The sequence below is a fragment of the Mustela lutreola genome, chromosome 2 (assembly GCF_030435805.1).
Source record: "Mustela lutreola isolate mMusLut2 chromosome 2, mMusLut2.pri, whole genome shotgun sequence".
NCBI classification, from domain to species: Eukaryota; Metazoa; Chordata; class Mammalia; order Carnivora; family Mustelidae; genus Mustela; species Mustela lutreola.
The window spans coordinates 92657043-92684251 of NC_081291.1; the positions used below are offsets into that span (position 1 = coordinate 92657043).

Consider the following 27209-nt stretch of genomic DNA (forward strand, 5'->3'; position numbering starts at 1 on the left):
CTAGTGTCTGAGGTGGTTCCCACTCTGTTCTTTGACCAGCTGGTACCACGTTTCTTTTGCCTTCTTTTTTTTGAATTTGATTTACCCTTTGGAAGGAATAATTCAGCAGGGGCATATGACCTTATGGCATTGAACAGATGTTCGTATAGTTGCTTTGCCTCAGGGCACATGCTCAGGAGACTTTCCACAGAAGTTGATGTTAGCAGTTGTTGGCATAGTCCATGCACCAGGCTTCCACTATAAAGTCTGTTCAACGGGAGAGAAAAACAGAGTTGTTGGTAAAGCATAGGTTCAGTGCAGAGATAATGGTCATTAACATGGCTTCAACAAATGCAGCTAAACATTGAAAACTCTTCTTGCTTCTTTAAATTATTTTTAAGATAACTTAAACAAACAAACAAACAAACAAAAACCTGTGTTCCTTGAAGGAAGATCTGAGTTATTACAAACTTGGCTGGTGATACTTAAAAACTTTTTACCAACAAATGATAGATGCTTGCTGGGTCTGCAACTAGCCAAAAGTTCAGCAGGCCTCTTAACACTTCAAAGAAAAGGAATTTAAAATGTCTGATAAACCAAACAGGCAGTCTGTTGAAATATGAGAAAATTTAGTGGCAGCACTTGCAAGTTCACTGATTCACTTGCACTGAACACCTACTTCAGAAATACAAGATGGGATTAACTGGAAGCCACAAATTTAATATATAACTTAATGTCAGAGTTGATTCACTGGTGCCTTAGCAACTGATCTGCGTAAGTTCATCATTTAATAAACTCTAGTAACGCTGAGATTCAAGAATAGTCCTGCTGAAATAATCATGAGGAGAACTGTTTGGTTCTGTTTTTCTCTGTTCTGTTGTAAAGGGATATATGGTAGCTAGAGAGGATCCAGTCAAGAATGACCTAAATTATTTAAGGAAAAGGCATAAAGAATTCACAAGTCAAAGTCCAATAAATCTTATTGGTAGAAGGTTCTAGGGGTAGCTCAGCTATTAGGCCCAGGGAATCTATTAACATTATTTACTGTTTAGGAAGCTTTAGACCTTAAAACATTTAAAGTCATACCAGCATATTTTATATGCCTCCATTCATGTATCACTCAATTTATTTGACAAATATTTAAGTACTTACTACATGTTAGGCCCTGGGGTACAAAAGTTAATAAAATAGCTAAGTCTGTGTCCTCACAGACCTTACATTCAAGTGGGGAGAGACAAAGCACATCTATAATCTCAGCTCCATTTGCTAACAATCTCCCCTTTATCTTCCTCTCTCCCTCTGGGATCTCCTGGATGGACAATCACCAGGATGTCCCAATCCAGTGAATGTAGCACTTTTTCAGTGGCCCACACCCTACTGCTATCCTTTCTTTCTTACTCAGTTTCAACTCCATAGTCAAACACATCATCACTTCCTGGCATACAGGTTGCCTCTCCCTTCTTCATACTTACCGGGCAAAACAAAAACCCTAGATAAAGTTCACTGAAGCATCTAATAGTCATCTCACTAGAATTAAAAAGCTCCATGACAACAGAGATTTTAAAAAATTTGTTTTGTTCACTACACTCTAGCACACAGGGGCTTAAATTTGAACGAATATGTGAATAGTTTGCCAAGTAGTAAGAAATGCAATTTACAAAAGTCCAAAAGAGTAATAGGACTAGAGTGACTGGAAGTAGAGAATAATATTCCAGAACGGTAATCAGAAGAAGCTTCTATAAAGTGATATTTGAACAAAGACCTGAGAGAAATGAAGGAACAGCTGCCTCTTTTCTTACTTTATGGGGCGGTTTTTAAAGCTCTGATCTAATCATGGGTACTTTCGGGGAGTATGGAACAAAATTAATATTTCTCCTTTTTCCAGCTCTTTAGCTATAATGGTGATCCAAGACCAATTATACTAAGATTAGTTTTTTAAACATTAACTTACGTGCTTTAAGTATAAATAAAAGTGTTTACTTCTGTGTGCAGCCATCTGAACTAGTTTCCCGTGGTGCTTACCGAGTTAGGTCTGGTTCCGGGAGAGGAGTGGACAGCAGCTGATTGAGATACATCCCCATCTGCAGACAGCACTGCCACTGACAGAAGATGTGAGCTGTGTCTAAGTCCAGTCTCGTGCCCGGCCGTGTCTGCTCCTTCACTCTCTGGAACTCTTCATACAACATCCTAGCACCAACCTCCCGCAGCTCTTCCTTATCTAGACAAAGAAACAACCCAAGGGCAGTATTTCCAAAAACACTGTATAGCTTGTAATTTTCTCTATATATAGAACTTTGAATTCCATAAAGAAAAAAAAATTAGTTTAAATAACCAAAATGCTTTTCTCTTCTGGCTCTTTACTATTTTAACGTCAATGTAAAAGCCTTGCTGTATAAATTGAAATATTTATACTGAAATGCCTTTTTTATGACAACCTAACTATTCAACCCCAAATTATTTATTTTTTTTCCCTTAACATCTCTTCCACTGGTTTACTACCTGACCTTCCACTGGTTTACTACCTGACCTTAAACACCTCTGCATCTGAACTCTACAAACCCTAAATCTGTCTCTCTGAAAAATACAAATTACTATTAAACATCATTCTCTTCACTGTTCTTGTTCACTAAATTTCCTTCCATGGAGGCCTCTATGCTATAGTGCACTTAACACAGCCTCTGTGTTCAAAGCACACTAACTTCTGGTTTGTGGGAGGAAAACAAAAGCATGACTCAAGGAGAATATGGTCAGTCATCTACGTCACACAGCAGAGGATAAGAGGCAAGAAGCAACAACCCTAGGCAAAAAAGAGTGCTCTGTGTGTTCAACTGTAAGCTTCTGCATGTTTGCTTGTGTGGGGGAGTGCAAAATGACACTGGACCAACTTGAAAATAATAAAAAGGAGGCCCACCTTTTACGAATTAGCGAGCAGCAAGGCACTGAGCCTGCCTGGGTGCAGGGTCCACAATTCCTAAAAGAAAAGAAACAGACCCTTGACGTGCCCCTTCTGCTGGACTCAGGTAAAAACTTCACAGGCTTGTGCCCTGAGAATGTTCTTAAATGAGAGAAAACCAACAGTGGGCCTTAACTTGTTTTGCATTAAGTTGGCTGTACTAGAACAACAGTCTCTTCGGACAACAACTCTCACACTTGGGAGTCCTGGAATCTAGGCTGATTCATTCTCATTTAACTTATTTTTAAAAGTAAACTCCAGTGTAGCACTGTCCACCAGAACTTTCAGCAAACGATGAACTGTTCTGGATCTGTGCTGTCGAATTCAGCCTGTAGCCATATGTGGCTACTGAGCACTTGAAATGTGCCTGGTTGTCAAGGAGAAGCTGGTTTTAATTAAATAGCCACATGTGACTAGTGGCAATTAGATTAGATATTAGCACTGTTCTGGAGTGTGATAATGATTATACATGTTTAGATAAAGTGTTACAGCATTCATAATCTTTTAAAGGGAGTAATTCCACTGCAGAATTGAAGTGCTCCAATGCATTCTCACTTATTTCACCTGATACTTAAATGCAGTTGAAACTACCTTAAGGTGTATTTCTATAATAGAAAAGTTACTGTTTCTAGCATCACTAACACACGAATTGAAACTTACAGTGGAGAAGAAATAATAAAACAGCACAAGCATGAATGTTTATTAGGACTGTAGGTATTCAGAAATTTCACCACCAGACTATTTTAAATCCGTTTCTAGTGATGTTGCTGCTGTATTGATAGGGCCAGGGTACACAGAAGACAATGTAACTGGCACATTATACATTCTGACTTCAGAGATTAAAGCATTAGGTGCCACAGAGCAGGTGGGATTCCGCAATATCAGCACATCCTAACTGCTGGGCCATTGTCAAGCTCTGCAGCACAGAGCCTGGCACACACAAGTGCTCAAAAACATCTGCCAATGAATGAATGGTATTTTAGTGCCTCTATTTCTAAGTTTTGGATATAACTGATGTGAGGAAATAATCCAAGAATATTTTTTCGTTTGTTTAAACTTGTATTACATGCAAGTAACATGCAAATATTTACTCCTGGAATTTCCAGATACCTACCAGGGCTGGTTATTATGGCATGCAAGGGCCCCATCAGCATCCCTAGCAGTAAGGCCTGGAGGTGATGCAGTTTTGCCTTGGACTCTGTGTGCTGCAACCAGTAGCAACTGACAGAAATGGGCAGCTTCAGTGAAGAAGGAATTGGTTCCAGGATGGTCTGTTTCACCTTCAGGGTGTCAAACAGAAGTATCTGCCGTTTGGCCAAGGAGAGCTGAAAATACATACCAAACATCCTGCAAGTTACTTTGGGGAATGTCTTTATTGTTTTTCTAGTATGAAAACACTTTAATGCAAATGTATTGCTCTGTCAGTTTCTTATCTTCCTGAGGAAAGAAATCAGCCACCGGTGCTTAATAAATATGGTTGTATGGATATATTGTCTACCCTCACTACACAGCCCTTACTCATGTCATCCCATCTTCTGTGTAGGCTGGTGAACATCTTCAGCGGATATATCACTTAGGAAGCTTGTTAAAAAATTCAGTTTTCAGGTCCCACCCCCTAAATTTTGATTCAGTAAATTTGAGAGGAACCCAGGAATCTGCATTTTAACTATTCTGCTTTGAGAAACAAAGATCTATACTTAGACATATTCTTACTTGTCAGTGAATATTCAGTCCCCACCTTCTTCATGGTGCCATTACCGATCACCTTTAGAAGGCAAACTTAGATTTTATGTACCCTTTGTGGTATATCAGACAAGCTTCCGTTTGTTTGGGTCCTGTCTCCTGTCCCTGCCCAGGTGAATGTTTTATTATCTTTTTGTTTTTCCACACAGGGATTGTTGCAGGGTAGCTGCTTTTAGGTGAGACATATAGTCAAGGGAGACAGGAATATTTAAGGAGTACCTTACTGCTTGCAGTAACACACCACACTCACTTCTATGCCATGTGTTAGAGTGCCCTTCAAATAAAAGGGAGTTAACAGCTATGAGGACTTCAGACTTCTTGAAATAACTTTACCTTAATGAATCTTAAGAACCGTAAGGGACCTTCTAGGTCACACACTTCTAAAATAAGGACATTAGGACTATTAAAAGGGCACCTTCAGAAGAACTTTATGATCAAACTTTAAGAGAGAAAAAAACCGTTGTATTCCTAGTGTCAACGTGCAGCCAGAAAAGTATTTTTCTTAACTTTCTGAAAGGATGAAACATTGCTCAGCATTTTAAAAACCAGTTTGTCATCAGTGTGTTGACAGCTGGGAATCGACATGTTAACCTTGAAATATAACACATCATAATTGACAAAATAGTTTCATCACTGATGCAAGAGAGTATTAAATATAATTTATAAACGGGTTTAAGATTTTGATACTGGTAAACTTCTTAAAATGAGAAATATGCAAAATGCTTTACAGTAATCACTGTTATGGGAAGTAGCAATTAACAAACAAAAACTCTATGATCTTAACGGGTAGGAAAATGCACCAAGTAAAGCTAAGGAAATACATGAATTCTTTTCTGACCTATAACTGCTCTGCTCACAGCCCTTAAATCTGGTTAACTTTTATCCCATGTGAAAAGCACACAAAGAAACAGAGACACCCAGAGAGAGGCTGGTCCTGGCACTGTCTTAATCCCAGAGAATAGTCCACTTCCATCTCATTTTATGATTAACCTCCCATTGCTTAGCTTGAGTGGAACTCTATCCACTGCAACTAACATAACCAAAATGGAAACTATGTGGTTACTGTGGGAATTAAGTAACTATAAAGTTTCTGTTACAATAGCTGGCACAAAGCAGATAAATGTCAAAAAATTTCTATTCATATTGTGCATTTGTCTTTGGAATCACATTTGAACCTGATACCATTTAGAATTATCATGTGCTAATGAGAGTTAGCAATAATGAGGGAAGTAGAGAACTGATGAGTTTATGCCTAGGGAAAGCTAAAAGATCTCACCATACAGAAAGTGAACTTAAATTTTTACCCTGTTTTGAATACAGGTAAGTGAAGAGAACACTTAAATCAGCTCCACTTAGCAAGAAGGATAATCAGCATGCTACACTTATTGGCTCAACTGGATTTTTATATGGGGGAAAATGTGCCCTGATCCTTATGTCACACCATACACAGAAAAATCAGTTGCAGACAGATCATAGATATAAATATGAAAGGAAAAAAAAAGAAGTCATGACCTTGAAGTAGGCAGTACTTTTCTAAGTAGGTCACAGAATTGATAATCATAAATAATAAATTTAAGCTGGACTATATTAAGAACTTCTGTTCATCAAAACATATTAGAATGAAAAAAATCTACCCAAATTCAAAAGGAATTTGAGAATCTGTTTACATGCTACTTGACATAGGACACATATATAGAAATAAAAAGCCGAAAGAAAAATGGGCAAAAGATTTTGAATAAAAAATTATACAACAATACCCAAATGGCCAACTGACACATAAAAGGTGCTCAAAAATAAGTCATCAGAGAAATGCAAATTTAACATCCACCAAATTGGCTAAAATGATGCCACCATACAAATATCAGAATAGCCAAAACTTAAAGGATAAAAACCACAAAGTATCAGGAGAGGTGTGAATTAAGAGGAACCCTCATAAGCTGCTGGTGGGAATTAATTGGTTAAACCATCTTGCAAGTCCATTTGACAATCTATCTTGTAAACTAAACACATGCATATCTTCTAACAATTCCACTCCTAGTGGTATATGCAATAGAAAGTGTCCCTATTTTCAGTAAATGATGTGCACCAGAATGCTCATAGCCCTACTCATAATTGCCCAAACTGCAAACTACCCAAATGCCCATCGACTGCAAAATGGAAAAATCAATTGTGGTATATTCCCACACAGCAATGAGATATAAATGATCAAGAGCTTCCCACAGTGATGTGAATCTCATAAACATCAAGTGAATAAAAGAAGCCAGATGAGAGAATTCCTATTCTATGATGCCATTTTTATAAGATAAAAAAAGTTAAAGCTTTTCAATGTTATTACAGGTCTGGATAGTGATTACCAGAGTGGGAGAAGAGGGGCTGCTCAAACCAGACATTAGGCAAAGCTACTGGGGTGCTGATGAACGTTCTTTACAGGGTAGGTGGATTGGTAAAAATTCATCAGACTGTACAATCTGTGTACTTTGTGTACTTTGCTGTGTGTACACACTCAGGGAGGGATGAACTGCAAAGTGGCAAGGGGAAACTTTTAGGATTGTGGCATACATTCATTATTTTAGTTTGCAAGATGGATTCACAGATGTAAACATACATCAAAGTGCACTTTAAATATGGGCACTTCCCTGTACAGCACTTCTCAATAAAGCCATAAAAAAAGTTTTAAAAACTCTCCAACACAGCACCATTTATGTTGTGAGGAGAAATGTAATTTTAGCAAAATATCATCATTTAGAATGTTGCTAATTTGCTCATATGGGAAAAGTTTAATAAATCCCTTCTGTTTGGAATTTGACTTATGCTCAACTTTCTACTTCTGTAACCCTGGAAATGTGATAAAGTTAGTTTTTACTTAGCGTGGTAAAAATGACTCTTGTAATATTGCATCTAGATTTGTATAGCTGAACTGTAAACCCAGATGAGGACATCATATCGTGGGGCTTCCTTGAGCATAGTGACCTATAATTAGGCATGGCCCTTGCAGGGGGCCCAGAAGCTATGTTTATGGAATTGTTACAAAAAGGGAGGGGGAAGGAGGCCAATGAGACCTTTTCTTTCTTTGAGATATAATTCACATGTTATAAATTCACTCTTCTATTTACTTTTATTTATAATTTTATTTTTATTATGTTCAGTTAGCCACTGTATAGTACAGCATTAGTTTTTCATGTAGTGTTCAATGATTCATTAGTTACATATAACAACCAGTCCTCATCACATGTGCCCTCCTTAATACCCTCACCCTGTTACTTGATCCCCCAACCCCCCCTAAAAATCCTAAAGCAATTTTAATATATTTATACGCTTGTGCAAACATCACTAATTCCAGAACATTTCAGCACCCCTTAAAGAAACACATCACATGAACAGTCATTCCTCATTGCTAAGGAGGCACTGACACCCACCTGATGTGGATCTCATTTCCCCGTGCCTGAGCAGGCACTAAATGCGGAGACTAAAGAATTTAGTGTCTAGCCAACAGTGTAGGCCAGCTATTGGCATTACTACATTTCAGTCTGGATAATACCTTGTTCCTGGGAGGGCCTGTCTGGTGCATTTTAAGATGTTTAGCAGCATGCTTGGCTCCTTCCCACTGATGCCAGTAGCAACACTCCTCCTTCCCCCAACTACCTAGGTAGTGATAATCCAAAGTGTCTCCAGACATTGCCAAATGTCCCCTGTGGGAGGTAGGAGGACAAATCATCCCACCGGAGAACCAGTGGTGTAGATTGTTGGAAAAACTCCCACAGGAAAGGAAAGCCTAATTCAAAGCTGCTGGGAAGCTATGGTTGCTGTCCTATAGGCTTGAGTAGACTGGTACCAGGAACGGTCTATGAGAGTCTCATGAATCTGAACATTAGTTGAATTTAAGAAAACTCTCATTGCCACTACAATTGGCATTTTAAGTTTATCTGCACTTAACTGTAACTTTAATTGTGTTAGCATAAGCAGTTTCATACTTATTTATAATTTTTTGAGAGAGTGAGCCCAAGGAAAGGTGTGAGGGGGAGGGGCAGGCTCCATGCACAGAGCAGAGCCCTTCTTGGGGCTCGATCTCAGGACCCTGAGATCAACACCTGGGCTGAAATCAAGAGTCAGATGCTTAACTGAGTCACCTAGGTGGCCCTCTATTTATAATTTTTAATATATTTATGTAGTATTACAAACAATAAACACTGGAATCCATAAATTATTTTTTATCTTGAAAAGTGGACTGCTCAGAGTGTTACTCAGGTTTAAACAACACTGAGTTAGGCTAAGAGTCATATTTTCAACATCAAACTAATCATTATGATGCCATAAACCTAAAACCTAAAAAAAAAAAGGTCCTCATTGACAAAAATGAAAAATTAGACCCAAGCAAGCATCAGTATTAATCTTAATTGAAATCTGATGCAATCTAAGATATTCACCATGCCTTTGATCAGTACCTTCAAGGCTCACTTCTTTTTGCAGCTCAGAATTTTTTCCTTTTCCTTGTTTTCTAAAGTCACATGACCCCAATTTATTAATAGCTAGTATCAACAGAATAGCAGTAATAATTGCAGAATAACACAGAATACCGAAGTAGAATGGAAATGGCAGATCTGGGGCTAAAAGACCTGGGTTTGAGTCCTAACACTGCAACTCTCTGGCTGACATATCACACAGTAACCTACTTTTGAGTCCTAGTTTTGTCTGCTATGAAATGGAGGGACTAGAGCAACCAACGTCATTTGGTTATATTGAGAGAATATGCATGAAAGCACTTTTTAACCTGTAAAGTACTTAACAAAAATTAGATTAGCATCACAAACACTTACCTCAGTCAATTTGCTTAAGTCCGCATGATCCTTGGGCAGTGCTACTGCATTAACAATCGATGTTTTGATATTTTTATTAATCCTTTCCACTTCGCTGAAAGCTAGAGGCTGAGAAGGCAATGCCTTCCAGGACATATTTTCCAGATGTGGAGAGGCATTCAAAAGAAGCCCATAGATGATCTGCCGAATGGGCAGAGATACTCTGTGGGCATTTGGTTGCTGCATATTTTCCACCTGTGTGTGAAGAATGGTCCTTCTTAGCACCAAAGCATCGCTGATGAAAGGAGAAAGCTGGCCTTTGGCCAAAGCCACTAATACCCACTCTGGTAAGTCCAGATTCAGGGCGGCTGGGCAGGCATAAGTACCATGCTGGAAAAAGTCCTGCAGCTTCACCTGAGATTGCTGGTATTCTTCCATGGAACAGCAGAGAATTTCCTTAACATTTTCACGATCCTTTTTTGGGAGATATTTCAGAACATTATCGAGTGCTTCAGTAGGGTCGGCAAAATGAGATAACCAATTCAGAAGTCCCAAAACTCGGTGGTGTCTCCTCCCCTTAGAACTGGTAGCTCCAAGAGGAAGATGTACTTTACTTAAGAATGTTTCTATGATGGGCAGATTAATATGATCATTTCCACATAGCACCGCAAAGAGAGGTAGTAGAGCTTTATTCATATTGCTGAAGTGATGGCAGAGTGCATCAAGGGAAAAGCACTTGGCAGGGATATAGCAGTCTTGTGTGCCTTTGATAGTGTTCACATTTCTCCACTGAAAGCTATTCAATGGGCAAAACCCAGTTTTTAGGTCAAAGATGCAAAAGTCACTATCTGATGATAACACAGGGCAATTCCAATGATTAGCCAGTGTCATAATGTCCCGATCTGCTTCTGAAAAGCACTGGACAAAACACACCTGAAGCTTGATCAAAACCTGTATGAACACTTCTCGGATGAGTAAAGGACACACATACCCACCCCCACCAACAGAAAGGGAATGAGCCATCTGGATCTTTTCTCTTGCTCGATCCTTTAAAGTTTTAAGCTTTTTATCGGAAATGTCACATCCTCCATCTAATACAACATAGGGACAGATATTACAAGCAAACAGTGATTCAAAGAATTTTTGTGCAACATCTGCAAAAGAATCATAGTCCCCTCCATACCGAAGTTCCAAGTTTGAGTTGAAGCAGAGCCGATGGAAGAGAGCATAGCCATCAATGACAATTTTTGTGTCTCGCAACTTCAAATCAGTGAAGAACTCATTACTATGATCTTCCACAAAACTCATTAGTCCTCGAATACCCATGATGACTGAAGAATTTAAAACAATAGAACACATTTTCAATTGAAGCTGTTTACTGGGGACCAAGTCATTTCCAGCACCAAAAACCAACAGCAAATGTTATGAACAGCTCTTTAAACAGCACATATTAGGGGTTAGCATCTCAATTCTTACCTAGAGGCTCAGGCAGCACCAGCTAGCTGAGTGCATTCTCATTTTCTTTTGCTTTCCCCATGTATGATAAGGCACAAATGCAATGGTTTCATGGAGTTTGATCTCTAGATAGGAATGGAGGCTGTTGATTTTAAAAGAAAATCCGTTAAAGCCCATTACTGACATACTAACAAAGACTACTGTGGATTCTGATACTGAGATACGTAACAATCACCATCCTACAACACAGGTTATTTGTGTAGGGTCAAAATAAAAAGTCCTAAACTATAAAAATGATACCCTCCTCAATCTCATAATAAATCAGAGAGCACCTGGCTTCAGTTAACTAAAGTATGTAGGGTCAATAATACACAACCAGTTTTTCTTTATTGACAGTCTAGGAATTTCTTTTAGGCCTTGGCTTGTTGTTGGGCCCAGCTTAACTGGCATAGTTTTGAGTAAGGAAAATGACTGCTTCATGAGCATAGGGGGACTTAACTCTCCAGTTTCACCCTCACCACAGGCTCTTTCTATCTTCTTGTCTTTGCTTATCCGGTTTAGTACCAGGAAAATCGTTACTTATCTGGCTAACTGAAGTCACAGCATGTGTGTTACTAGCTTTTCCTTTCGCCTCATGCTCCAGTATGGCTCCGTATGGCACTGTCTTTATTTAAAACCACGAGATTTTGTCAACCATGGATTTCTAATGCATTAATTTTGGTTTTTAAATATATTTCATTAAAATATATTTACCTTGATTACAGACTTTTGGGGCACCCTCTTGCATTTTGCGCGCCACTCAATTCACCCTAATTTTAGCCCTACCCTCAGCACTTCATCCGGCATAGCAGTTATTTATGTCTTGCAAAGCTTTGCGTGCTGGATAGGAGAAAGGCTCACTGAAGGTCTGATGTTTGTCGTCAAACACGGGCTACCACAACCCTCACAGCTCGCTACCCTGACCAGAAGAGGAGCCCACCTGCATCTTCCCCCCAGGGCACCAGCCCTTCCATTAAAAGACAGCAGGAGCCCCTGCTTGAAACGCCCGCACGTGAGAGTCCCACCTTCAGAGCGGGAACCGGAAGTCTCCGCGTATGACGTCACTCGGTTCCTCGAAGCCAGTGATACCAGGCTGCGCCGGGGGCCCAGGCTCTCCCGGGTCTGGAGGCGCGATGTCCCTAAAGGCGGGCCGGGAACTAAGCTCCGAAATGGCGGCTGTCAGGGTAGGAAAGCCAGGCGGATCAGGCCTGATCGTCTTTCCCCGCCCACTTGGGTCGGTGCACACTTCCGCCCCGTGCAGCCAGGCTCCGGCTTCCCAGGATGCCCCACGCCGTCTCCCTGGCAACGGCGCCCAACAACCGTGCCGGGAGGTCTTGGAGCTCTGCGGCGCGGCTGCACCTACGTGAGACTTGCCCAATTTATGTCCCAATTACGGGTGGGACTGTTGGCAGGCCGCTTCTCCGCCCTCGACTCCGAAAGGTATGCGCTCCTCGGGGCGTGCCGGGCTCCCCGAAGCCGGGGAAGGTGATGGCTTCAGGCTGCCCCAGCTGGGGTCCGCGTCCGTGGGCCTCCGTACCCGCAAAGTCTTCACTTCTCTCAGCTCTTACCTCCGGGATCTGCTGCAGTCCCCGGAGAATCGTGTTGCCGGCGCCGCCTCCACAACGTTAACCCGCTTGGCGAAAGTGTCATTTTTTTAAAAACAAAGTTGAGGCAAGGAATGTTCGTTTGACCTTTAAGGTTAGCGTTCTCCTTTAGCAGAATCTGGTGTCCAATCGGCTTCCTCTCGTTTATTATTACCAGGGAAGAGAACTACTGACTTCAACCTGTGATAAACACTCTCCCTCCCTGACCTTTTGCCCCAGCCAGGCTAGTTTTACCTCAAAGGGTCAGTTTGCAGGAGATGATCTCTCACCTTTCTCACGGTTTCCATCCAACTTTCTAAATCTTCTCTTCCCTCTTCTCACCACTCCCCCCGTCCCCCCGCCCCCCCCCCCCGCCTTCGGCAGCGGTCGGCCCGTTGGACTCTTGTTTGCCTTAAGAAAATTTATTGAACACCTGCTCTATGACAGGAGCCAAGGATACAAAAGATAAGGTGTGTTCCTGGCGCTCAACTTCATTCACAACCTTCTGGAGGTGAGGGCGAGGCAACATTGACAACCGAACAGACGTTCTGGAAGCTAGGACGTTCTGGAATCTAGACGGCAGGGGACCTACTAGGGTTGCTCTGTGGTTGCACAGAAGAGATGAATGGGATCGATGGCCCATTCGATGGGATTGCAGGGCTGAGTCTGGGAACCTCGTCCCGAAGTACTCTGTGGGTCTGGCCAGACTGCTTAGGCGACATGGCTGAGTTTAAAAGCTCATTTACAAATAGGAGTCATTGGGAAATTGGATTCTCAGAACTGTTTTGTTCTTCACTAAACACTTCCGTAAAATACGGAAAATTACTGGTGATCTGAAGGGTTCTTTTCAGTTGAGAAGCATGTGAGTCCATATATTTTTCTTAACACCTTAATTTGGCCATAAAGTAGCACTTTTATGGGAGCACAGAAAGCAAACAAAATACACATCTGGAGGCCTGCTCTTTAGTTGTTTTTGCAGTAGTAGACTTCACAAATGTTTTCTGTGATCTTGATAATCAGACGTAATTTTTTATTTATTCAGGGATTTTGGGGTATGGGCTCCAGCTTTGAAGTTTCAACGCAAGAGTAATGTTGTATGAGCACTGAGCCACCAGATGATCTGGTTTCTTTCTTCCTTTTTTTTTTTTTTTTTTAAATTTTATTTTTAAGTAATCTCCAAACCCAACATGGGGCTCAAACCCACAACCCCAAGATCAAGAGTGGTGTGCTGTACCCATTGAACCAGCACAACTCCCCTATTTTTAGTTGTTTTTTGTTTTGTTTTGTTTTTTGTTTTTTTAAAGCTCATTACCAGAATACTTCTCACTGGCATCCAGTAAAACTTAACCGATCAATGCATTATTTAAAGAAGAAAAATGCTGTAAGTGGACATTTACTGTTTGTGTTCTAATCCAGAGATTTTTGTATTTGTCACTACCATGTGAAGTTTGTTGATCATATACCCCAAACTACACAGATAGCATCTTGTTTTATCATTAAACATACTAAGTTTTTGTCTTATAGCTTTGGAATGAAAACTTGACTCCAAGGCATAGACAGTCTTCAATTTAAAATCATTTTTTTTTTAGATTTTTAAACAAAATCCACTTTTCATGATAACTAACAAAACATTTTACATTTTGATGAAGTAAAAGTGATTTTACTAGGCATACAATCATATAAAACAGCTCTACTTTTCATAATCCTGCTGTTCATTTATAGTTCCTTACGGAACTATAACACATTTATATTTAGCTATCATTAAAATACAATTTATGGTTTGAACTGCATTTGTGATACTTCTTGTTTCCAATCCAGAGAGATTACTTTATACACAGTGTATATTATAACTTCAGAAACTGGACCAGAATTTGTTTAGGATGGGGAAAAAACTTATTCTGAAGTCTTTATTCTTCTTCACATCTATTCTAATAAATGCAAATACCATGGTTTAATGTCTACAGGAAAAAAAATTCTATGCTGACTTCTAGTTTAATCCTAACTCACTATTTGTTAATCAAAACAGACATAAGGTGGGAAGAATTACAAAAAGAGTGATGCAAATGTATAATTTAAGGAAATTATAATGTTCTTATATTTGGATTTTTTTTAAAGCAGTAGGTGGGGAGTATAAATCTTAAACAGATTGTTTAATTCTAACTCACTTTTGCCATATTTGGCTGTCTTCTACTAGAATCTGCTAGTATCACTACCTTTTAACATTTTCCTCTCAAGTCATTAAATGTGATGTCATTGAATCCACTATTCAAGGTGCAGGTATTAATGTCAAAAACTTACATTTATTGTTAGGAATACTTCAGCATTCTTTGTACCTGATCTCTGGTCCTTTCACTTTTAAGGGATTGACCATCACTACTTGGATGAATTTGGCCATCTTCTAGGAGACTTGAATGTTAAATTTCTATAAACAAATAATCCAGTTCTCTCTTGTTTGGAGCAATGCTGAAATTCCAAGAGGCTGCTAAGTGTGTGAATGGATCAATAGCCATTTCTACTTATCCAAAGACCTTGATTGCAAGAAGATATGTCCTTGAACAAAAACTTGGTAGTGGAAGTTTTGGAACTGTCTATCTGGTTTCAGACAAGAAAGCAAAACAAGGAGAGGAATTGTAAGTAAAAATACTTCATACAAATTTTGAGTTGGATGCCCTGTATGCATAGCTCTTAGCTGATTAAGAGCATGGAGTACCATTTGCTCGTTGCATTTAAGATTCTAAGAATTTAGTAAGTGATAGAAAAGCTTCTTGAATGGTGTCTTAAGCTAAGATTTTTACAGGCATTTCAGCAGGTGAGTGAATTACCTAAATGACCTAGAATAGGGAAATGGGGTAGATGAAATGAAAATATCATTTTTATGCATACCAGAGTCTCAATTACAACATTGCTTCCACTTAACTTGATTGGAACTTCTTGAATGAGAAAGTAAGAATTGTTTATAATGATGGCAATTTTAGAAATGTTATGAAATGCAAATAAATGGTAATTCACCCTTAAGGTGAATAGGGTGTACTAAGGGAAATATGGCATTAGGGTTTATGAAGGAATTTTTCTAAATCTGTAGTCATACAGCTCTCAAATTAGACATTTAAACCAAACACGGGCTTCATCTAAAATTAGCTTAATAATATTAAGGACCCTCTTGCTTACTTCCTTTTCTTTGATTTTGTTCAGACCCTTAAACTTTCATGGTAGAGAAAAACTCACAGTGCTATTGGATGGTATGTCTGTTACAGGTAATGATGAATCTTCCTTTCTAGCTTGAAGTTGTTTGAATTTTCTACAGTGAAAAGTTAGAACTGAAGTTCAGATGAGAAACTTGTATATCAGAAACACAGGAAAAAGAGAAAGCAGAAGGAAGATCCAGGACATCAGCCCTTAACTCCAGAAGAACAGACTTCCATCCCATAATCTATTCTTCTTTTTTTTTTTTTTTCAGAAGTTTTAAGATTACTCTAAATTCTTTGAGCTTTTGCCCATTAGACTTAAAATCAGTGTGATAAACATTTTCTACTTCTTAATATTACATAGGAATGATAAAGGTAAATGTTGGTGCTACTATCTTATTCTCAAAATAAACTTTTTAAATGGTCTCTATGTCTAGAATTTTAAGAAGTAATTATCTAGAATTTGTAGTTTTCAATAAATTACTACATGAAGAATGGTGACAACGCTAGCACTTCTCTGGTGTCCTTAGAGCATGCTTCATGGCTCCTATCAAAAAGAATTCTTTTCCATAAATCCTATAGGTATGATTCCAGCCATGTAGAACAGGATGATAAATTTCTGAAAATTACTAGAGTACCTTTTTGGAAACATTGAGAGTGAGACCTAAATCTGACCCAGAACTAGTAAAAATCACATTGTAAATGATGTGGGACTACAATGATGAGCAAACAGTCAAGAAAAAATTCTTGAGACATTTTCAGTGCAAAAAGGTGCTTTTATTTTAACACAGGGATAGGACCCATGGGCAGAAAGAGCTTCAGTTTTACTGTATGAAGCCGCTGGTTATATGGTTAGTGTTCAAGGGGGAGGGGATGTGCAGGGAGTATTAGATCATACATGTTTTCTTCAAATTTCTACTTGTTAAACTACTTTTGCAAGATTTCTCTGGTGCTTATCATTCAGCTTGATATTAATCATCAGTGAGATAAACAGGCAGTCATGAGACCCTTTATAAGAATGTAGCAACCAGTATGTATTTGATCCTTATTGGAACTATGCAGGCTATAGATCAGCCTTCTGGGCTAATGGTGAACATTTTTCTGCTTCTATCCCTGATCATAAAGACTATATCAATTTTGGTTTCTTCAGTGAGTAAGGAATGTAAAGAATTTTAAGAGAATTCACAGGAGGGCTAAAAAGTTGAACAAAGGGATGTAAAATAATGTACATGAAGAACAAACTTGAAAGCTTCAGACTTGAGATGATGGGTGAGTAAAGTGTGTAGCTGTTGGGGAGCAGAGGGAGAGAAATGAGAGAGGAGGGGGCTGGTTGGTTGGGAAGTGATTTGTCAATAACTTCCTGCACTTGCACTACTAGTCTGAAAACACCTAAATTAAGCTGAATATGGCAGATGAAGGCTAGATGTGTGGAATGAATCCAACAGTGAGGATAACTGACAAGTTATTTGATATCAGAAAGTCAAGTGTAGAATCATTCTCATCAGAATCTCTATAACATATTACATATAGGCTACATTCAGCCTTCAGATGTATTTTGTTTAGCCTGTTGAATATTGTTTCTTTTTTAGTCTAAGTTAATTGCCACTATTTAAAGATGAGCAGTCTCATAAAAATAGAGCTTTTCATTTCTCTTGGGGGAGAAAACCAAACCAAAAGATTTGGTCATATTTGCTAACATATGGGCTGGAGATGGGTAGCAACCACTCCCCCCCCCGCCCTTAGTTAGACCCTGTGCTCTTTAATTAGCCATGTGTTGCCACTCTTCACTGTGTCTTCACACAGCTATATCACACCTTTCTACTACCTGCCTGTATTTGCAGACATTTGATTTTAGATCAATTGATTTTAGAACTCTCTGCTAAAATCATGAGGAATCATGGCTATGGCTGCTCACAAAATTCTAGAATGGTAGAAGGAAGGCTGTAACTTATTACAGTGAAGACCAGATGCTTTGGAGGTGAACAGGTCAAGATATAAAGCCAATCTTATTCTTTTTTTTTTTTTTTTTTTTAAAGATTTTATTTATTTATTTGACAGGTAGAGATCACCAGTAGGCAGAGAGGCAGGCAGAGAGAGAGAAAGAGAGGAGGAAGCAGGCTCTCTGTGGAGCAGAGGGCCCGACTCGGGCCTCGATCCCAGGACCCCGAGATCATGATCTCAGCTGAAGGCAGAGGCTTTAACCCACCGAGCCATGCAGGTGCCCCAGCCAATCTTACTTTTTTAAAAAATTTTATTTATTTATTTGACAGACAGAGATCACAAGTAGGAGAGATGCAGGCAGAGAGAGAGAGAGGGGAGGAAGCAGGCTCCCTTCTGAAGCAGAGAGCCCAATGCGGGACTTGATCCCAAGACCCCAGGATCATGACCTGAGCTGAAAGCAGAGGCTTTAAACCACTGAGCCACCCAGGTGCCCCGCCAATCTTACTCTTAACCAGAAGATTAAGTTTATGCAGTTTTTCTAATCTGAGCTTCAGTTTTCTTATCTGTAAGATGGATATAATACTTCATAGGATTGTAATAGGGTTAAATAAGATATCTATCTATCTACATGTATAAAATATCAAGATAGATATTATAAAGAATATACAATATATAAATATAAGATATATTTATAAATAGATATACATTTATTTGTAAGAGAGTACCAAATCCTAACCACTAGACCACCAGGGAAGACCTTATAAATTTATCTGTAAATAGATGGATAAAATAGAGAATATTATCATATTACCTTATGGATATCATTCATAGCAGTTGAGATACATCTTATTTGTAAATAATCTAACTTAAAGGAATAATTAAAGGAAGCCTAATAAAACTTTAGTCATCACCCAATAACTGAAATTGGCACACTCTATTAAGTGGCAGTTTTACTTTTTTTTCTTTAAAGATTTTATTTATTTATTTGACAGATAGAGATCACAGATAGAGAGGCAGACAGAGAGAGAAGGGGAAGCAGGCCTCCCACTGAGCAGAGAGCCTGATGCGGGGCTCCATGCGGGGCTCAATTCGGGGCTTGATCCCAGGACCCTGAGATCATGACCTGAGCCGAAGGCAGAGGTTTTAACCCACTGAGCCACCCAGTCACCCTGCATTTTACTTTTAAGAGAAAAATCTCTCAAAACAACCTGATCTTAGCACGTGATTTTAAAACCTTATTCAAGGATCTTTCTTGAGATTGTAGCAATTCTGTTGGCATCTCTTCTTTTTTATCTCTATGGTTTTCCAAAAGCAATTGTTCCTCAGAATGTTGACCTTTTAGCTACATAAGATAGCACCTCATCAATGATTATGTTTAAAACATGTACAGAGGCAGGAAACTAAACTCTTACTTTTTTAGATTCTTTCCCCAGAATGTTGATAGTTGAATCTTCAGTTTGTGAGCAAAGAACATTAATTAGTACCACCCATTCACCGAGCAATTTGATTAGTTAAGATTTTAAATTGTGCTTTACACGCTAGGCCATAAACATAGGGAATTGGTTAATGTCAGAGATGGGTAGAAAATAATACTTTCTTTTTCTTTTTTAAGATTTTATTTATTTATTTGTCAGAAAAAGCACAAAGCAGGGGGAGTGGCAGGTGGAGAGGGAGAAGCAGACTCCCTACTAAGCAGGCAGCCTGAGGTAGGACTCGATCCCAGAATCCTGGGATCATGACATGAGCTGAAGGCAGACACTTAACTGACTGAGCCACCCAGGAATCCAGAAAATAATACTTTCTAAAAATATATCTATAATTTTTTGAATGCTGTTCCCTTAATAGATCAGAGAAGATCTGACTCTATTGTTTTGTAGACATTCCTCTAATATTTTAAGATTATAAGGAAAGTATATATAATTTAATATATACCGTGAGTCTGAGATGGCCCGCAGACACTTAATAGCCCGTGTGAAATCTAGGTTTATGTAATAGGCACTTTTAGATTTAATGAAAGATTTTGACAAGAAGGAATGGCTGTTCTTTTCCATCAATGCATTGCAATTTATCATTATGCCACTTGGGGGCATCACTCCACCATTGACATTTTTCATATACTGTGAATTTGTGTATTTTAATTACAATGCAAATACCACATTCTTTTATATTTTTATTGATTTTCTGCATTAGCTATGGAATTAGAAAAAAGCTACAGACGTGACCTTTGATTAATGTGTGTTTTGAGAGAAAATTCTTTCTGGCATAAAGATCTGTCATTCCTTTTTTAATTATCACAGTAGAATAAAATTGAACTTAAAATGAATCTTGAATGGCATAAAGGTTTTTCTTTTATTCTGCATTATGAAATTTATAAAACAATATTTGAGAATATTTTCTTTCATAATTATAGAAATTTTGGTCTAATGAATGTGAGGATATGATAATGTTAACTCATATTTGTAAATACTGTTCTAATTCTACTTCATACATTTAATTTATATTTTTGTTAAGCTGCCAGACTTTTTTCTTAAACAAACCCACAGATTTGGATGAGCTAAAAAGTTCTTTGGCCCTTAGCATAGTGCTTGTAACTTAATAGAAAAGAGTTGTTAAGGAAGTAGGCTTAAGTAGGCTTAAGGAAGTAGGCCTAAGATACACGATGAAACTTTTACATGATTACTTATACATGATTAATCATAGCCATGTTGCAATGAATTTCAACATTGATCTTATCAGCATAGAATTCTGGTTATAATTGTGTTTTAAATTTCATCAACTTAAAATACAGTGACATTATTATTTAGAGTTGGTTTTGTGCTAGTCTTTTTGTCAACTCCTAAATATTTATGTATTAAAGCTTTGCTTTGTACTAAGAACCAGTGAGGAGACTGAAGCAATAGCAAACAAAGGCTTGGCCACAGGAGTTTCCAGTGTAGAAGAAAGATGCAATTAACATACATAAAACAACTAGCAAACAGTATGTTTAAACATCTGTGTGGCGGGTTGCTCTCAGAGATGTTGGCCACTGTCCAGATCCCTTCCTAGCTACCTATGGTCTTTATTTTACTAGTTTCTGTGCATTATCAAGAGCTTTCATTTTTTCCCCCTTGGTCCTGTCCATGTAAATATCCAAATATTTCCTCCTTTAATTGTGTACGGACACATTGGCCTTTGCCTAAGTATGTCAACATGGTTATCGTGGAAATACTTTCTCTCTCCACAAAGCATTTCTTCTCAGTATCAAATGTCTACAGCAGACAAGGACTGTAGTTAAATTGGAAGATTTACCAAGTCTTTAGAGAAATGTCCTCAAACCCGGGCCCTTGCCTCCTGGGAGAGCTTTTGGGCCTGTAGCAGAGCAGATTTTTAGAAGTCCTAACAGACATATTTCCCACTCAGACATAGAAACAGAATGGAGGAGACAAGGCTAAGAATTGCTGGTAGAATTAGTCATACTGACAGCAGAGGGGAGAGGTCCTTAGACTCTAAGAGTGTGGGAGGTGAGAAGTCATAAAGGGGGAACAACAATAATAAAAATAAATAAATAAAAAATAAATAAATAAAACAATAGTCTGGGTCCATTATTGTCAGATAGCTCTGTTAAGTCCAGTCTCTCCTGAGAGCATCTTAAACTTATGGCCCAGTTCCAGAATGTTCTATTGAGATACAGTTGTCAGTGGGGCTGGGGCTAAGGGGGTCAGGATCTTTGAAGGACAGAACGATCATTAAAGCACCACACTAGGATCCGGTCTTCAATTTTTCATCTTAATATACCTAGAGATGGTCAGTGTTGGTAGGGGCTCATGTTAACTAAATTCAGACAAGACAGATCTGTAAATCATAATGCCATTTTTTTTTTAAAAGATTTTATTTATTTGACAGAGCACAAGCTGGGGGAGCAGCAGGCAGGGGGAGAGGGAGAAGCAGTCTTCACTGCTGAGCAGGAAGCCTGATTCGGGGCTCGATCCCAAAATACTGGGATTATGACTTGAGCTGAAAGCAGGCACTTAACCTACTGAGCCACCTAGGTGCCCATGATGCCATTTTTTAATTCAGGGCCTAGAATGAGTAGTATCTCTTTTCACGTGCCCTTCCACCATTTTCTGATGCGAGTTCTGGAGAAGCTGAGTATCTTATCAGAGGTGAAAATGTAACCAAAATGATGTAAGGGGAATAATTAGACCTTTTGCTTAAGCCAAATAGAAGATCTCTTCCTCATGACAGGGAACATTGTTCCAAAATGACCATTTTTCTCAGAACTGTCAGACCCAAGGTGTATCTCTGGAATAGCTCTGGGATGCTCATACATTCAGTTATCTTTACAGTACCTCCTTTCCTATAATGAAAGTCATATGCATACATTTTATAAAAGTGCAAGGGTGCATAAAGTGGGAAAATAATCTATAATCCTGCTATCCAACTTCTGGTCTCTCTCTGTGTTGACAAATATTTATTCACTCCTTCTAAGGAAACATATGGCATTGGTCACTATGGCTCCCTCAGAGATGAGACTGAAGGAGACTTACTTTTCACTTTGTGTACATTTGATATTTTGTGCCATGTATAAGATTAAAAAAAAACACCCCCAGAGTAAATAAAAATAAAAACAAAAAACCCTCCACATGTTCATTCAACGACCATTGATCAGTATTTGCTGATCACCTACTCTTCAAGGAGTCAGGTGGTTCTCAACCTTGGCCAGAAAATGGAATCATAGTATTTTAAAAATACACATTCAAGTCATACCCCAGTACGTTGTTTTAGTTGGGCCACACCATAGGCATCTGGATTTTTGAGAGCCTCCAGGTGATTTGAATGTGCAGCTAGACTTTGGAATGTCTGGTCTAGTGGAAGAGAAGAACACTAATTGTATAATCATAAGAGTAAAAGTGATTATAAGCTGCCATATCCATTGTAAAAGGAAAGTCTTGGTTGCTGCGAAGTGTGATAGACCCATGGAAGCTGGCAGCATGGTGCTGGACGAGGCACGGCTTCCTGAGAATGTGTCATTTCCACCGAGACCTGAAGGATGATTAAGAACGAGCCCATGGTTTTCTCACTTTATTAGGCATCAGAATTGCCTGGAGGGCTGTTAAAATGCAGATTGCGGGGCTCCACTCCCGGAGTTTCTGATTTAGCAAGTCTAGGTGGGCCTGAGAATTTGCATCTCTACCAGCTGTTGCTGCTGGCCTACAGACTATACTTTGAGGATCACTGAACTAGACAAAAGGGTGGGAGGATAGTTCCATTCGGTGTATGCATAATTTTCCATCTTTTTTCTTTTTAAGCACTAAAATATAGATATTTTCCCAGGTTACTAAGTACTCTTAAAAGTGTCATTTTTAAATCCTCACATAATAGTCCATTGTATGGTATTGATATCAGTTAGTTCCCTCTTGTTGGATATGATTCTGGTAACCTTTTTGAAGTAGAAATAAAAAAGTATTGTACCTTTCAGCATGCTCAGAGGTTTAATATAACGATTTTTCCAGCATATCGTTTCTGACAGTGGTATAACCCTGGAAAACTAATGAAGAACCAAGCTTCAATCACTGAGAAATGGTGGGCATTCTGTGCCATTCCACTGAGGCATATTTAGGCCATTTATGAATTATGGCCACATTTGCTGATATGCTCAGTTATAATTAGGAAAAAAGGACTTCATCCATTTTCAAATTTATTTTTGACATAGTGAGGAGTAAAGAAATCAGTTTTCATATTGTGTGGAATGAACTTGAAAAGACTTCCTTCCTTCCTTTTTTTAAAAAAATTAACATATAATGTAGTATTTGCCCCAGGGTACAGGTCTGTGATTCATCAGTCTTACACAATTCACAGCACTCACCAAAGCACATACCCTCCCCAATGTCCATCACCCAGCCCCTATCCCTACCCTCCAATCCTCAGCAACCCTCAGTTCGTTTCGTGAGATTAAGAGTCTCTTATGGTTTTTTCTCCCTCTCTGGTTTCATCTTCCTCCATTTTTCCCTCCCTTCCCTTATGATCCTCTGTCTAGTTTCTCAAAGTCCTCGTATCAGTGAGATCATATGATAATTGTCTTTCCCTGATTGACTTATTTCGCTTCACATAATACCCTCTAGTTCCAGCCACCTTGTTGCAAATGGCAAGATTTCGGGGGATTTTTTTTGATAGGTGCATAGTATTCCATTGTATATATACATACACATCTTTGTCCATTCATCTGTTTATAGACATGTAGGCTCGCTCCATAGTTTGGCTATTGTGGATGTTCCTGCTGTAAACATTGGGGTGCATGTGCCCCTTCAGGTCACTACATTTGTATCTTTGGGGTAAATACCCAGAAGTACAATTGCTGGGTCGTAGGGTAGCTATTTTCAACTTTTTGAGGCACCTCAATTCTGTTTTCCAGAGTAAAAACCTTCCTTTATGTGTATAAATTTTCACTGTTTATAAAAAGGGACATTTTTCCTCTTAGCAAATTAATAAATTGATTATAGAAGCCTGACAGTGTCAAAAAATAATTAAAAATGAGAAGTAGTTCTTACCTGAATGTGTAGATTTTTGTAATATTTGAAACAAGCTTCCCGTGCCTCAGAATGTGAGAGTAATTTTCTGCTATGTAATAGCTGGTAGCATTCTTTAAAGCTAGTGTTTATATATTGCACCTACTGACACCTACTTACAGATTTTCTGTCTGATCTGATCATTTTAACATATCCTTCCTTTCACTTTTGACTCATTCTAAACAAAACATTAATGGATTTAATGAGTCCAACTTTGAGCTTATTTTATGTACTCTTATTAAAGCTGTTATTTCTATATTATGACCAGGTGTTCTCCCCAGTGGGTATCTGTGATGGGAGGACCAGTTATTGATTAGGCTGAGTTAGTTTAATAGGATTCAGTGGTTGTGTGGTGGAGTTATGAAAACAATTGGGAGGAAGCTAATGATTTCTTTCTGTTTTGCCCTGCCAGAAAACCGTTTTCATTGTAGTGATCAATTCTTTCTTCCTTAAAATCTTTGCTCTTTTGAGAGAGATTATAATATGAGAGCATATTAAAATTTCTTTTAAAACAGCTCATGTTCTGGAGGATCATGTGCATCAGTTCTTGGTAGGTAAATGTGGGAAGGGTTAATTTGAACTTGGACTTCACTTTGGGCTTCACCACCGGTTCTCTATCTGTAATAAAGTCAAGCCCCTGAGCTTCTGGCCATCTTACAACATTTACGGTTCGGGAGATAGAAAGGAAAAAGAGAGAATAAAACGCAAGGGTGCACAGTTACTTTGACTTACCTCAGTCATGGTAATGAAGTCGACATTTGGGGGTAAATGATTTACATTTTCCTGAGGCTGCTTTGTTGCATGTATTAGCATAGAAGAAGCCATGTGCTGCTTTTGTGGTTTTTAATATTTACCAATGAGACATGACTAATAAATAAAATATTTTAGGATGAGTAGGATGTAGGAAACCCCTGTTTCATTTTGGCTTGGGCAAAAGCCTGCTTTGAAGACTGAATCACCAAGAAGCATTTAGAAAGAAGAAAAACAGCTCACAAAAAGCCTTTTTAAAAATGCTTTTTTCTTGCATTGCTATTATTTGAAAGAAAATAGAAGTGAATTATTGAAAATACCACAGATAGATTTTTTAAAGATTTTATTTATTTATTTGACACACAGAGAGATCACAAGTAGGAAGAGAGGCAGGCGTGGGGGTTGGGGGGAAGCAGATTTCCCGAGGAGCAGAGAGCCTGATGCGGGACTCAATCCCAGGACCTTGGGACCATGACCCCAGCTGAAGGCAGAGGCTTAACCCACTGAGCCACCCAGGTACCCCACAGAATAATTATTGACAGGAAAAGAGTGTAAGCGAGTATGGTATATTTATTAGATTTTTAGACTGTTTAAATTCTTTGCTTATTTCACTCTGTTCTTCTGATGTATTGTTTTGTTGGATTTGTGAGCAGGCAAGCTAATGGTTTTGCCAATACTGAATAATGCCCTTGGAAATAAGGAATATTATTCATTTAAATGGATGAGATGGGGGCATATCTAAATTATTTTGATAAATAATAATTTAAAAATGTAATTGGATATGCTGGTCCCTTTACACTGTCATTGTTGACTACCACAAATTTTTAAAATATAAGATTTGTGTAAGCCTATTTTTTAAATGTTATTTTGTCTCATTTAAACAATAAGTGAAATTTTAAAAAAGATTTTATTTATTTATCAGAGAGAGAGAGAGGGAGGGAGGGAGCATACAGGCAGAGGGAACAGCAGGCAAAGGGAGAAGCAGGCTCCCTGCTGGGCAAGGAGCCTGATGAGGGACTTGATCCCAGGATCCTGGGATCATGACCTGAACTGAAGGCAGATGCTTAACTGACTGAGCCACCCAGGCATCCCCAATAAGTAAAATATTTTAAGAATGAGTGAATAATATGTAAGAACAAAACTTTATATGTACAGTATAGTTCAACTCCCCCCCCCCCCACCGCCCAATCAAAAAGGACTTTTTTTCAGGGAGATCAGCTGATTTTTAATGGATTCCAGAGGAACCTCGGTAACCAAATCCAGGGTTTTTAATGGTTGCTCTCAGAATATTTTTCAATATTTAATCTCTAACTTTAATTCATTTACCCAAAGCAAGCATGATAACCTTAAATGTAATCTGTAACTAGCCCTTCTTGGGTTTTGGTTCTTTTCAAGCAGCCTCTTATGAGACTTTTCTCCGGTAGCTTTTGGTGAGTCAAGCTGCCCAGCTCTCTGCCTGACACACAGCAGGTGATTCCTCTGTATCTGTCACTTACTGAAACAGGATCAGCTGAGGGAGGCTTCTTCTTTTCTTAGTTTTTCCCTTTCTGAACTGATCTGGTTCCTTTTTTGACACATGCATTGACTTGGGGGCAATTTTAGTTAGCACAACCCTTATAATTATTTTGAACTGAAAATTCGCATTGTGATTATCATCCACCTTTAAAGAACTTGGAATGAGATACATCTATAATGTAAACCTCAGAGAAATGAGAAAGTGGAAAGCTCTCAGGTTAAAATTAGTTTTGGGGTCTCTTTATTACTCTTGAGCCAATTTTCCTGGGGAAAAAAGTTGAGTTGCCATGACATCCCTTTCTAAGTAGTGAATTTAGAGTGATGTACATGACTTAAAAGTACACAACCCTTATGTTACTATTAGTTTCTTGACCAGTTATTTCTAAGCTTGTTTTTGGAACTAATGATTTGTAATGATTTGGAACTAGTGATTTGTAAGTTTCTATTTATATGGGAAATAGACACAGTTGACACCACAAAGTTCCAAAAGTTAGTTTGTATGCTACACTAATTATATATTGTATAAATAATTTCATGTAATATTAAAAGTAAGCAGTTACTGAGGGTTGCTGGGGGGAGAGGGTTTGGGAGAAGGGGGTGGGGTTATAGACATTGGGGAGGGTATGTGCTTTGGTGAGTGCTGTGAAGTGTGTAAACCTGGCGATTCACAGACCTGTACCCCTGGGGATAAAAATAGATGTTTATAAAAAATAAAAAATTAAAAAAAA

The 27209-nt window shown here is 38.7% G+C and overlaps 3 protein-coding genes across 12 annotated transcripts in view; 2 read left to right on the forward strand and 1 right to left on the reverse strand.

Annotated features, from left to right (window-relative positions):
• Window positions 1–2915, forward strand: part of ATP2C1 (ATPase secretory pathway Ca2+ transporting 1) — a 169710-nt gene extending 166795 nt beyond the window's left edge. Inside the window, exon 28 of one of the 4 annotated variants that reach the window (XM_059162586.1) lies at window positions 1972–2915. In XM_059162586.1, the coding sequence (XP_059018569.1) occupies window positions 1972–2043 (72 nt within the window). In that variant the 3' untranslated portion in view covers window positions 2044–2915. The remainder of the gene's footprint in view (window positions 1–1971) is intronic. The other 3 variants (XM_059162585.1, XM_059162589.1, XM_059162588.1) reach the window with 3 other exon arrangements.
• ASTE1 (asteroid homolog 1) lies at window positions 2059–12181 on the reverse strand. Its single transcript, XM_059162599.1, has 6 exons — window positions 11988–12181; window positions 10945–11065; window positions 9490–10799; window positions 4047–4257; window positions 2891–2950; window positions 2059–2197 (listed from the first exon to the last, which is right to left on the reverse strand). Exons 3-5 carry the CDS (start codon window positions 10792–10794, stop codon window positions 2901–2903), a joined length of 1566 nt encoding a protein of 521 aa, XP_059018582.1. The 5' UTR covers window positions 10795–10799; window positions 10945–11065; window positions 11988–12181; the 3' UTR covers window positions 2059–2197; window positions 2891–2900.
• Window positions 12182–12246: 65 nt separating this feature from the next.
• NEK11 (NIMA related kinase 11) overlaps window positions 12247–27209 on the forward strand; it is a 254435-nt gene continuing 239472 nt past the window's right edge. For 3 of the 7 annotated variants that reach the window (XM_059162590.1, XM_059162595.1, XM_059162596.1), the window contains exons 1-2: window positions 12247–12402; window positions 14906–15175. In XM_059162590.1, the coding sequence (XP_059018573.1) occupies window positions 15006–15175 (170 nt within the window). In that variant the 5' untranslated portion in view covers window positions 12247–12402; window positions 14906–15005. Of the gene's footprint in view, window positions 12403–12929; window positions 13057–13653; window positions 13927–14905; window positions 15176–27209 lie in introns of those variants that run through there. The other 4 variants (XM_059162593.1, XM_059162592.1, XM_059162594.1 and 1 more) reach the window with 4 other exon arrangements.